General features: G+C 49.0%; 2 protein-coding genes and 1 long non-coding RNA gene across 6 annotated transcripts in view; 1 reads left to right on the top strand and 2 right to left on the bottom strand.

Moving 5' to 3' along the window:
• The window catches only part of MAK16 (MAK16 homolog), a 55,079-nt gene that overhangs the window by 3,354 nt on the left and 40,425 nt on the right, over positions 1 to 11,300 (bottom strand). The gene's annotated exons all lie outside the window — the stretch shown is intronic.
• SLC18A1 (solute carrier family 18 member A1) lies at positions 852 to 10,036 on the bottom strand. Of its 3 annotated transcripts, XM_057402494.1 has the most exons (16): positions 9,182 to 10,036; positions 8,088 to 8,257; positions 7,588 to 7,948; positions 6,960 to 7,018; positions 6,632 to 6,715; positions 6,302 to 6,394; positions 5,947 to 6,036; positions 4,942 to 4,985; positions 4,749 to 4,809; positions 4,543 to 4,638; positions 2,746 to 2,824; positions 2,576 to 2,627; positions 2,349 to 2,412; positions 2,132 to 2,251; positions 1,800 to 1,933; positions 852 to 1,712 (listed from the first exon to the last, which is right to left on the bottom strand). In XM_057402494.1, exons 2-16 carry the CDS (start codon positions 8,209 to 8,211, stop codon positions 1,599 to 1,601), a joined length of 1,575 nt encoding a protein of 524 aa, XP_057258477.1. In that variant the 5' UTR covers positions 8,212 to 8,257; positions 9,182 to 10,036; the 3' UTR covers positions 852 to 1,598. The 3 variants fall into 3 exon arrangements, with proteins under 3 accessions (XP_057258477.1, XP_057258478.1, XP_057258479.1); XM_057402495.1 differs by lacking the exon at positions 6,632 to 6,715; XM_057402496.1 differs by lacking the exon at positions 6,302 to 6,394.
• Positions 5,728 to 10,521, top strand: LOC130595617 (uncharacterized). Of its 2 annotated transcripts, XR_008971355.1 has the most exons (3): positions 5,728 to 6,049; positions 10,043 to 10,173; positions 10,279 to 10,521. It is a non-coding gene; the product is annotated as an uncharacterized LOC130595617 (long non-coding RNA). The 2 variants fall into 2 exon arrangements; XR_008971354.1 differs by having other exon boundaries at positions 10,043 to 10,521.

Here is an 11,300-nt window from a genome sequence, read left to right on the forward strand (position 1 = left end):
CTCGCATTAGTGTCGTTTGGATTAATTAAGTAATTGGTTTATGCTTCATTAATTCAATGAATTCATTCGCCCTAGAGGTGGCGGATGGAGCAGCGAAGAGCTGTGCCTCTCATCCCATGCAGGGCTTAAGGATCCGGTGTTATCCCGGTGCTGGCAGCTGGAGGGCTTCCAGAGCAACCCAGCATGGATGTGGGACGCTACACACTGACAACAGCCATTTGTGCCCTTGGGTAATGAGTCATAAGGTACCAAATGTTGATGGGTTGCTGTTACCCTCCTGTTTCCCTGCTGGCAAATGCATCTGCCTTGTGCTGCTGTTCTTTCTGGCTAGTGGAGTGGATGTGCGTGACACAAGTGCTCATTCCAGGCTGGAATGAGCTTATAGAACTGGGGGAAGACAAGTTGCGAGGTTGAGGTGTTGCTGGAAAAGAGAACATCATTGGAATTTCTCAGATACAGAATTAGCTTACTAGAACATACTTCTACAGACCATTAAACTCCATTGTTAACAGTGCAGCGCTCCATTTCTAAACCTGTGACCAGGAAATAGCAGCAGGGTAATTAAACCTATTGTACTTCTCCTTGCAATGGGTTGGATCACAAGTACAGCCTATTGCCCCGTCTCAGCTGAGAGACAGGGGTTTTAAAACCCCTCTATTAGTCGCTTATAATCACAAGTGATTCAACCAGCTTTGCTGGCTATGTGTCTAAGAGACTAAAACTCTTTCCAGCCTCATTTCTACCTGAATTACTTCATATAATTAATTGGATGCATGTTGGAAAGGACACACAAGCAGCTGTAAGTTACACATCAGTAGCACAACATATGAAGCTATAGCGAGATACAATGAGCATTTGTTTAACTGTCTTCAAAGAAGCAAGGAGCACATTAGCAGCACAGTGACATCTTTATTGAGGGGCTTTGGACAAGGGCTTGTAGGGACAGGACAAGGGGAATGGCTTTAATCTACCAGAGGGGAGGCTGAGATGAGCTCTTAGGCAGAAGCTCTTCCCTGTGAGGGTGCTGAGGCGCTGACACAGGGTGCCCAGAGAAGCTGTGGCTGCCCCATCCCTGGCAGTGCTCAAGGCCAGGTTGGACACAGGGGCTTGGAGCAAGCTGCTCTAGTGGAAGGTGTCCCTGCCCGTGGCAGGGGTTGGAAATGGAAGAGCTTTAAGCTCCCTTCCAACCCAGATGAGTCTGGGATTCTATTTAAAGGCATTAACAAATACCACTGCACTCATCAAGAGGAGATGTCAATACTATTGACACGCTGTGCCTGAGACAGCATTACTCTGGAGGACAGGGTGATAGGATTCTCCTCCTCTTCATAACTTTTGTTGTACATATGAGATGTGTTGAGTTTGGGTCAGCTTGCCTACAAGTCACAGAGCAATTGAGTAGCTTAACTAATCGAATAGAGCCTCCGAATCCCAAGTGTCTGCTCCCTGCTCTGGGTTGCTTGGCTAAGAGAACAGGTCAGTGACACAGCTTGTGTCCAGAAGCCTTGGGGGAGACAGGGTTATTCCTGGGTGCTGATAGATCCATGTTCTATAACCGTAATATTAGCTTCAATACACGGCAAGCATCCTTGCGTGTGCTATTCCGCATGTTCTGCCTCCACATCGCTGTCGTCTGTGAGAGGGAAATCACGCAGGGTTTTCTGGGCCGTGTAGCTTTTGGTTTGCATGGGGCACTCCTGGCTTAAGATTGCCTGGGTAAAGGGGAAGAGAAATCATGGTTTAGTAACACTGGGGATTAATCTGAGTAGTTAACAAGAATTAAATGTGCTTAAACTCACAATCTTCTCCTCTTTCGCGGGGGGGTTACGCAGGTACCAGCACAGAGGAGCGTAGGCAATGTTGATGACACCAATGATGACCATCAGCCAAGGGAAGCCGATAGCACGTGCGATCGCACCGCCTGTGGATGGGCCTGCAAGTTTATAACCAAAAAGGACTTAGGATGACAGAGAGCAAAAGGTGCTTGTCCAGTTCAGAGGGTTTCTGTGCGTCTACGGTGACTGGGTTGTGGATTCTGTGCTGGTTGCTTGCAGTGAACGCTGGGTGGAGGAAAGGGAGGAGATACACACTGAGTAAGCATCTCATCCTGTGAGGAAGAGTTCCTCCGTACCAATCGCAAAGCCCATGCAGAAGGCGACATCAGCTATGGCATAGACGTTGCCGTAGATGGAGGTGTGGCGAAGGTCCACGAGGTAGCCCATGATGGGCATCATTGAGGAGTCCACCATGCCTGCCCAAAGCAAGAAGGACCTGATCAGCCCTCACCCCCTCCGAGTGGTGAGAGCTGTGTTTGAGCCGTGTCACACAGCCTGACCACAGCAGCTTACCTATGGCAAAGCCAAGCCCGCTGTTTGGGGCAATCAGCCCGTAAATTGTCTTGGCCAGAGGTACCTTTGAGAGGAGAGAGAAAGGATGAGGGCAGGAGAGCTGTGTGAGGTGTAACACAGTGCAACCCCTGAGCATCGGCCAGGTGTGTAACCCTATGTCAGCACCGTTGCCCTCGCTGCCCCTGCTGACTCTTCTTGCAGAAGGGTCTCAGAATCATCTTACTTACACAAAGGAGACTGATTCCCACCGCAGCCATGCCGATCAGGGAGCACAGCCACCTGCAACGAGGTCTCAGTTAGGAGAAGGAGATGTTCTCGGTGTGCACAGCTCCGTGAGCACGATTCGTGCTGAAAGCACAGGCTTGGGCTGAGCTGAAATCTCTGACGTCCCACTTACCGGCCTATTCTGTTAGCCAGAATCCCAAAGAGGTTGGTACCGATGAGGTAGGATACACTGGCAGGGAGGAATGCCATCCCTGAGAGAGACAAAGGATAATCCAGAGTGTTATCCCCAAGTGAATACAGGGGATGTGCAAAACCCTTCATTAACTGCCTCTCTTGTTTGGGGAATGTCATGGGGAGACAAGGCAATCCCTATGGGAGCCAGTCCCTGCAGTGGTGCTTTCCTATGTCCTCCACTGCCATTGCTCCCTTTCCCATCACTCTGTGCCCTGTAGAAGGGTGGGGGTCCCTCTATGAAGAAAGAGGCATAAAGAATGCATTTGCTTTTGATGGTGAGGGGGGAAACTGAGGCACGCAGAGGTGCAGTGCTTCACCCACAAACAGGAGCTAAGGGCAGGACTCTTATCCCCACTGCTTTAATAAGCTCATCCTCTCTTGTCGTGGTTTCTTCTTCTTCCCCATTTCCTCTTGTTTTCTGCTTTTCATTTACTAAAGAAAGCAGAATTAAAAAAGTGCTTAAGTAAAAAGCTGGGGGATCATGATGCAGTCAGAGCTCAATATTTGCACTGTTTGCTGATTTACCACTTGTTTGTTTTTAATATACTCTCCCTGCCACTATAAATAAACCTGATCAGCTCCATTTCACTGAGACAACTTCCTCATTGAAACACATGATTTATGTTTCATCTCCTCGCCTCTCTTTAGCAGCTACAGCACACAGTTAATCCTGCAGATTTACTCCAAGCTCTTCTGGTTGTTTTTCTCCAGCATAACAGGAGGGAATTGAATTGCAGCACCCAAATAAAGAAGCCCCTTGAGTTCATGAGGTGGGTGAAGTGCAGTTGGGCTGTGTCTCAGTCCAAACTGCTCTCAAATCTCTGCTACCTCAAACTCCAGTGAATGTATATGGGGTTTTCTTTGCTGTCTGCTGACCTCTGGGTACTGCTAAGTCATCTCAAAGCTTCCCTTTGGGCTCAGTGGTGACAGGGGCAGCCCTCTCAGTCTGTGACATCTGTGGTTACCAGGCAGCTCTGCTGTCCCTTCTCCCCACTCTCAGTATCTCTGAGATCCTGCTCTGCCCTCATCCATCCTTGCCCAATCCCTGGTTCTTAAGAAGCATCACAGGCACTTATCAGGATGGATGCTCCTGCCTGCCTAGAGGATAACTTGATTAGAAGCTCTCTCAGCCCTCCCGCTCCCAGGTTGCAATTCAATCTAGGCTCTGAGTGCAGCCCGAGGCACCCCCCGTGTCATTCCTCAGCCAATTGGGTTTGATAACAATTAGTTCTTATTTCTATAGCAAACACAACGTTATCTCTGTATCCCATTTTCTAGGCAGCTGGTAATTAGCACTCACCAGCCTGTCCTGCCTGCGACTCTCTAAATGGCCTTGTTTTACTCTGAGCTGCCTCTGCAAAACCCATCTGCCTGCCATGATTTCAGCCCAGCACGATACCATTATCTGCCCTGCAGAAGACAGGATTCGACAGGCTTCCCGTGCATGGAACAGCCTTTCTTCCACCATTATTGCTCTTGTGGGAAGTCTGATTCCAGACCATTTTTCCAGTAATAGAGAAAAGCACATTGTAGAGCTACCACTAAGGACATTTCCAGCTGCAATTGGAGCAACACGCAGCCTGGGATCACTCATTCCATGCGGGGGAGGGCATATGTTTTCTTCTCTTGTAGGATGATAGAAGATATTATCCAAGCCACCTCGCAGTGCCAAAGCAGGACTGGTTCTAGGTAAATGATATTAAGCAGGATGGAGGCTGCAAAGCACAGCACCTACCTAGCTGCCACTTTGGGGAGCACATGGTCTGCATCATCCAGATGGGCAAGGTGGGCTCCAGCATGGCCACCCCCATGTTGGAGAAGCAGAGGGCTCCTGATGGGGAGAAAAGCTCTATTTTAGCCACTTTCTGCTGCTGTTTCAAGCAGCACAAAGGGATTTCTTCAGTCACGAGGGGCACAGTATGTGCTGATACCCAGCTTTACCTGCAGCAACCAGGATGTAGGGGTCTCGCAGCAGGGTGAGCACTGGTGTGCCTTTGGTGCTCTGCAGGATGGCAAAGGGGGGTTAAGCTCAGAGCTGCATGTGTATCCATGGGGAATACATGGAATACATGGAATTCATGGGTGCTTGCTCCCCTCCACTTCATTCACATCACTAGCTCACCTATGGACTCACCTCAGGGGAGATCTTGGAGGGCTGCAGTGTGCAGAGCTGCAGAGCTGGGAAGCAAACATGGATGTTAGCATGTTTCTGGAGGCAGCATCGTTCCAATCCACATTTCCCTATTGCTTTTCCTTCAGCCCCACCCCTTCCATCATCAGACCTCCATGGGGTTACAGCAACTGTGTTTGGGAGCATCATTGAAGGGGGAGAGGTGGCTCCCAGCCCTGCTCCCATAGGAGGGAGCAGCAGAAGTCCCTAACAGGGATCATGTCAGAAGTGCTTTGTCAACCCATGGAGCAGCCAGTTATGCCAGTGGTCTCTGCCAGGCTGGGGAGCCACAACTAGAGCATGGCAGGAGTTCAATGTGGAAAGAAATAGGCTTTAGAAAGGAAGTTTCACGTGTATTGCACCTACGCTTCATTTTCCAAGAGCTCTCACATGCTTCATTAAAGGTCTCTTGCACTACATCGAGGCAAGGATGGTAACTGTGGCTATAATTGAATTAGCTTAATGCTTCCCACTAAAAATGCATGTTTCTGCTGTCTCTCATGGCATCTGCAGCAGCTATGGGAGAAAGATTGAGGATCACCATTTATGCTGGCAAAGCCTGATTCCTCTGTGGCATGGTGAAGAGGCTGCAGGTGGGCTATTCCCAAACAGAGCCTTGGGTGGCATGGCCTAAAGTGAGGTGTCCCTACCCATGGCAGGGGGGTTGGAACTGGATGATCTTAAGGTCCTTTCCAACCCAAACCATTCTATGTGCTATTCAAGCCATTAATGCAATCAGGGGATTTATTAAGTAATGGGGGACTATTTCTTACTCTATTGCTATGTCAACCATCTGGTGGCAGAAAACATCTGATTTAGCAGTGACAGAATAACCAGTTCTGCTGCTGTCACCTGTGTATTAATGTGCCTCTTCCTTCACACAAGCCCTGGGAGATTCTCCCTGAAGCATCCACATTTAAATCTCTTCATGTTTTTTTGGGGGTAGGATTTAACCACTTGGCTTCTCACCTCCATCCAACAGGGCAAAGAATGCCAGGACCAGGAAGGGAGATGACTTCCCCACGAATTCATACATCACACTGCCAAAGGGGGCCCCGACTGCAAGAGAAAGGTTTGTCACACAGCAGCACTGCCACCATCCCCATCACCCTCTGCATCCCAGCATCCCAGCAGTGCTCGGCTCCTGCCACCTAGCCAGTAGGTGTTAGGGGAAGGTGTCAGATCCCATGGGAAGTGCCCATGGAGAATGAGCAAAGGAGGGAGGAGGACAGGCCAGGGAAGGGGCACAGCCATGCAGGTGATGGCCAGCAAAGCTCTGGAGATGCTGTTGAAATCAACCCCATCGGGAGCAAGGTTTCCTTACTCAGCACACCCAAGGCCAAGCCTCCAAGAGCGATGCCCATCACGTTGCCCCTCTCGAAGTCATCCGTGTACACGCTGGCCAGCATGCCCAAGCCTGGGAGCAGAGGGAGCAGAGGCCACATGAGCATGGCTGGTACCACAGTGATGGGGCTCCTCTGAAAGCAGCCTGGGTTTTGGGGGGGATCTGTCTGCTCCAGGCAGGAGCAGTGAGGATGGGTTTGAAGCCAAAGAAGGCTTCAAGGGGTGTCTGTGCTGCTGATCATTCCTGAGATGATGACAACCCAGACAAGAGGAGCCAACACAGAGGCTAAGGGGTAGCTAAAACTTGTACCTGCGACTGATGAGAACGATGACCCAACGCCTTGGAGGGCTCGGGCGATGAGCAGCAGGGTGTAGGTGCCTGAGAAGGCAAACACTGCAGAGGAAGGGGAAACATGGGTCAGGCAGAGCTGTGGAGTGAGCATTAAAACCCTGTAGGAGCGGCCTCAGCTTGCACCGGTTTGGGTGCTGGACGGGGCAGAGGGATGCTTGTCCTTTCTTGTCACCCATTTCTGGGACCCGTTGCTCTGCTCTGCATGGGGACAGTGGTGCAGGCACAGAGCAGTGTGTTCTCTCCTGTGCTGCTGGGTGTGAAGGGCAGAGAGAAGGGCAATACTCACTGACTGTAGAGAGGAACATGGTGACGAACCCAATGAACATGGGGATGTGGTATCCTATCCTAGAGAGGGGAAAAAGAGGCATCTCAGGGAGGATTCTTCATTCCAGCCCAAGATATGGCCTTGCTGCCCAGCCTCTGTGGGCAGGAGATCAACTCTTAAACATGTGGATGTGTCTATGAGGGCTGTTCAAGGAAGCATCCAGTGTCCTCCCATAAAGCTCACCCAGAGACATGGCTTGGTTTTGCCAACTCATCAACCCACCCAGAACACATGGGCATGAGCCCAGCTCAGCCCACATGTGTCTGATGGAGATAAAGGCAAAGAAAAACCATGGGCAGAAAACATTATTTCCATAGCAAGGTGGGAATCATTGCTTATATGGTGGTTACTGGTATTAAATAGCATCTGTCCTCATCTGAGGGGGTTTATGTTGTAATATCAACTTGTAGGCTTTTAGAATAGGTAAAATCCATGCTTGGTTTAATGCACATGTACCCCCCTTGCTATTCTACCCACCAGTTCTGTAATCCCACGCTTGCAGGGGCTGCACCTGGGCAGCACAGCCCTTTAAGCTCAGCTAAAGCCGATTTCATCAGCTTGAAGGTACAAACCCAGGTCTCTGCCCTACCTGTTGGTCAGGAGACCCACGGCCGGGTTCACCATCAGCTGTACCAGAGCCTTGGAGGCAAACAGCAGCCCCACACGGGTGTTTTCCTTGGCGAGGAACTCCTCACCCTCAGGGCAGCTGCTGGGTGATGGTGGGATGCTCGCAGTGGGCTCTGGTGAGATGCTGCTCTCCGTCCCATTCACCAGCTCCACGGCACTGGTGGAGACCAAGACAGTCACCGTGGTGTTGTCAAAATAGGAGAACACGGAGGAGAAAGGAGGAGCTTTCAGGGCTGGAGGAGCTGTTTCAGTCTGAGCTGGGGCAATGGAGCTGTTGGTGCCTTCATATTCTGTTGCATAGAGGAAGGTGGGGACGATGGGTACTGGAAAAAGCAAACAGGGAAGGAATTAGTGATCTGACTCCATTTCCTGGCTCAGCACCCAGGACTGAATGGTTCTGGCCACACGTTGGTGGTCCTGAAGGCTCCCAGCGCCCAGCAGAGACGAGCATCAGCGCCATACCCACGACGGTGAGCAGCATGTTATCCAGCAGCAGTGCCACGAACACCACCACCAGCACCAGCCTCCGGGATGCCCTCGCTGCTGCCAGCCAGCGCCAGGGCACGTGCTCCGCAGCCGGCAGCATGGCCAGGGCTGGATCCTGGTCCTCAGGGATGAAGGTCTCCAATAACCTTGGAAGAAAAGGCTCCAGGTTACAACCTCCCGATGCTGTTGGCTTCTCCATTGAGGAAGCAGCTCCCAATGTCTTGCATCTGGGTGCTGTTCCTGAGGAGCTGGGACCACCAGCTTTGCTATCAGGCAGTGGGTTTATCAAGCCTGCATTTAAATGGAGTGTGTTCGAACCCATTTCCATTCTCCCGACACATCTTGTATCTGCTTCAAGGCATCATTTAAGTCTTCTCCCAAAGACTCAAAGCACAGATCAAGCTGGTAGCTTATCAGTGGTAAGCTCTACATCTTCTATTCCATGTTTGTTCTTCGGAGATTAAATTTGGTCTCCAAGGAAATTCATTTGCCTTACATGTCTTTTCATTTGACCTAATTGAAATGGCGTGGCAAGATACAGGACTTAAAAGCCTAATGTGTGTGATTAAGATCAGAGCTTCAGAGGGCTGAGAGAAGATTGCTTGCTTGGCCACGCTGCAAATATCAATCAGAAACTTGCACTAAACAAAGCAAACAATTAGCCAGTTACTCTTATAGCTCTTAGGCACTTCGGAGACTAAGTGGCAAATGACTGGAGCTGAGTCCGAAGTATCACCCTTCCCAATAACCCTGGTTTCCTGAAATCTCAGGCAATGAGATTAATCGTGTTTTCATTCAGGAAAGCAAACGCTCCAGGCCCTCTGTCATCAAGTACGAGTGCCACACAAGTCACTAAGTTGGGAAACGGGTTGTTTCTCACTGTACCTCCAGGTACCAGTAAATACCAAGTAGAATTAATGCAAGAGAAGAGATCTATGTATAAATTAATAGAGAGAAATAAGGAGTAACGAAGCATAGACAATAAATACACGTAGACCAATGGAGCCCTTACCTCTCAAGCCCCTGTTCCCTTCCCAACACAAACCTATCGGTGTGGAAAAGGCTCTTACCCTGCAGCCCATGTTGGTGCGAGGAGCCGGCTGCTGCTGCAGGAGGTGATGTGCTCTGCAGCTCCCCGAGGGTTTATGATTACCGTCTATCAGAAGAGGATATGAGTGTCCCTTTTCCATGGAGATTTAATTGGAACCTCAAACAAGCTCCATTCAGCCCCGCAGCTCCCTCTGCGTCAGAGCAGGGCAGTGGGGTGGGCTGGCAGGAGAAAGGCAGGAGCATTTATCTGCACAGAGGCACCCGATCTCCAGGCTTTCATCAATGCTTATCTCTCTCTCTGAGCACCTTAACTCTTGCCTGGCTCTGAGCAGACCAAACACCCTACCCTGGGGCTGCTCATCCCTCTTCTCCGTGAAGGAAATCTGCTCTGCCCCATTGGAGGGTGTTTATGGGGGGCAGTGATTGGATTCATCACTGGGCTGGTATTATTATATGGCCCTGGGAAATACATAAGAGTCTAGGTCTTGGACTGCTCTTCAGTGTCTGATGGCCATTCTCTTGCTCTTGTTCTTGGTACAGCTGCCCTCATTCCAGCTCCTCTACTGCTACCTGTAGGAGTTTTTACATCACCATGAGCCATATGTGTGTGTTCACTGGGTTGAGCTGGTGAAATCTTTATGTCCCTGGGTCTCATGGGGTGCTGAGAAGCTGCCTTTGCATAGTCCACAATGTAGATCAGCGTTTCTGTAATGCTAAGAGTGATGATAAGTGTTCATAGTGGATGGAGATATTTGTAAGGCTGGAATGCACTGATCTGCCCCCTGATTTTGGGCAGTTATGGGGCAATCTCACCTCCCTCTGGGTATCAACAGGTTGTGGTCCCTCCACATCTGAGTTCTGCCCTTGCCTCCTCCCCACAGAAGGATGCTGGCACTTGTCCACAGCCTTTCCCTGTGCTGTTGTGCTGCCTGCTTTGTCTCCAGGGACAAGGAGATATTTCTTGGACTAACAAGGGCAGTAAAGCTGCATGGGAAATGATATCCCTGCACAGGTGAGGTGCTGCAAATGCCATTTACAAGGTGATCTCTATTCTCCCATCATTTCTGTTTTCTTAAACTTTTGACATTTTGCTCCGTGATTTCTTTCTTTAAAGCAGAACTGATGCCATCTTTCATTCAGGAGATGGAGATTCACTGCAGAGATAGAGCATAAATCCTCGGCATATTCTCCTTTTCTCTGTTGCGGTGTAAATCTGCCACTGAGACCATTTGTCTGGCTTCTGCATGATCAAAACCCATTGCCGATAACGTGAGATGAGTACATCCTACCAAGGAGTTCCCTGGGTGTGCATTAGAGCAGAAGTTGAAGCCTTTAAATATACTTCATGAGCTGAGAATTGGATGCCTAGGCCTGGAAATGGCTTTCTCAACAGCCACAAAGCAGACCGAGGATGAGCAGTGCAGTATTGCCATCTACTGAGGGAGCTTAGAAGTGCTCAGCTGTACCTTGGGCGCTGGGTAGAAAAGAATTCAGGTTCTCCTTCAGGTGAGGAGGAGCATGTGGAGACAGTTCTTCCTCTTCCTCTTCCTCTTCTTCTTCTTCTTTGTCTTCTTCATCTTCTTTGTCGTCTTCATCTTCTTATTATAATTATTATTAATATCATTCCTCTTCTTCTTTGTCTTCTTCTTCTTCGTCCTATTATTATTAGTAGTAGTATCATTCCTCTTCTTCTTCTTCCTCTTCCTATTCTTCTTCTTCTTCCTCTTCTTCTTTGTCTTCTTCTTCTTCATCTTCATCTTATTATTATTATTAATATTATTCCTCTTCTTGTTCATCCTCTTCCTATTCTTCTTCCTCCTCTTCTTCTTCTTTGTCTTCTTCTTCATCATCTTCATCTTCTTCTTTGTCTTATTATTATTCCTCTTCTTCCTCTTCTTATTTTTATTCTTATTTTTATTATCATTATTACTATTATTATTATAATAATTTGTTATTATTAATATGATGGCAATTACTATTTCTATTTCAATTTCTTATTCCTGTTCCTATTTCCATTTCTAGCTCTATTTCTTATTTCCATTTCTACTGTTACTGTTATCTCCCGTAGGCCCCAAGGTCAGGACATGTCTCACGTGGCAGCTGAAGGAGATTGCAGTGTCTTGGCTCTTGTTGTGCACG

This window comes from Pezoporus wallicus, unplaced genomic scaffold (genome assembly GCF_028554395.1).
Source record: "Pezoporus wallicus isolate ANWC-B61680 ecotype Strahan unplaced genomic scaffold, APGP_CSIRO_Pwel_v1 contig_2348, whole genome shotgun sequence".
Taxonomy (NCBI): Eukaryota; Metazoa; Chordata; class Aves; order Psittaciformes; family Psittacidae; genus Pezoporus; species Pezoporus wallicus.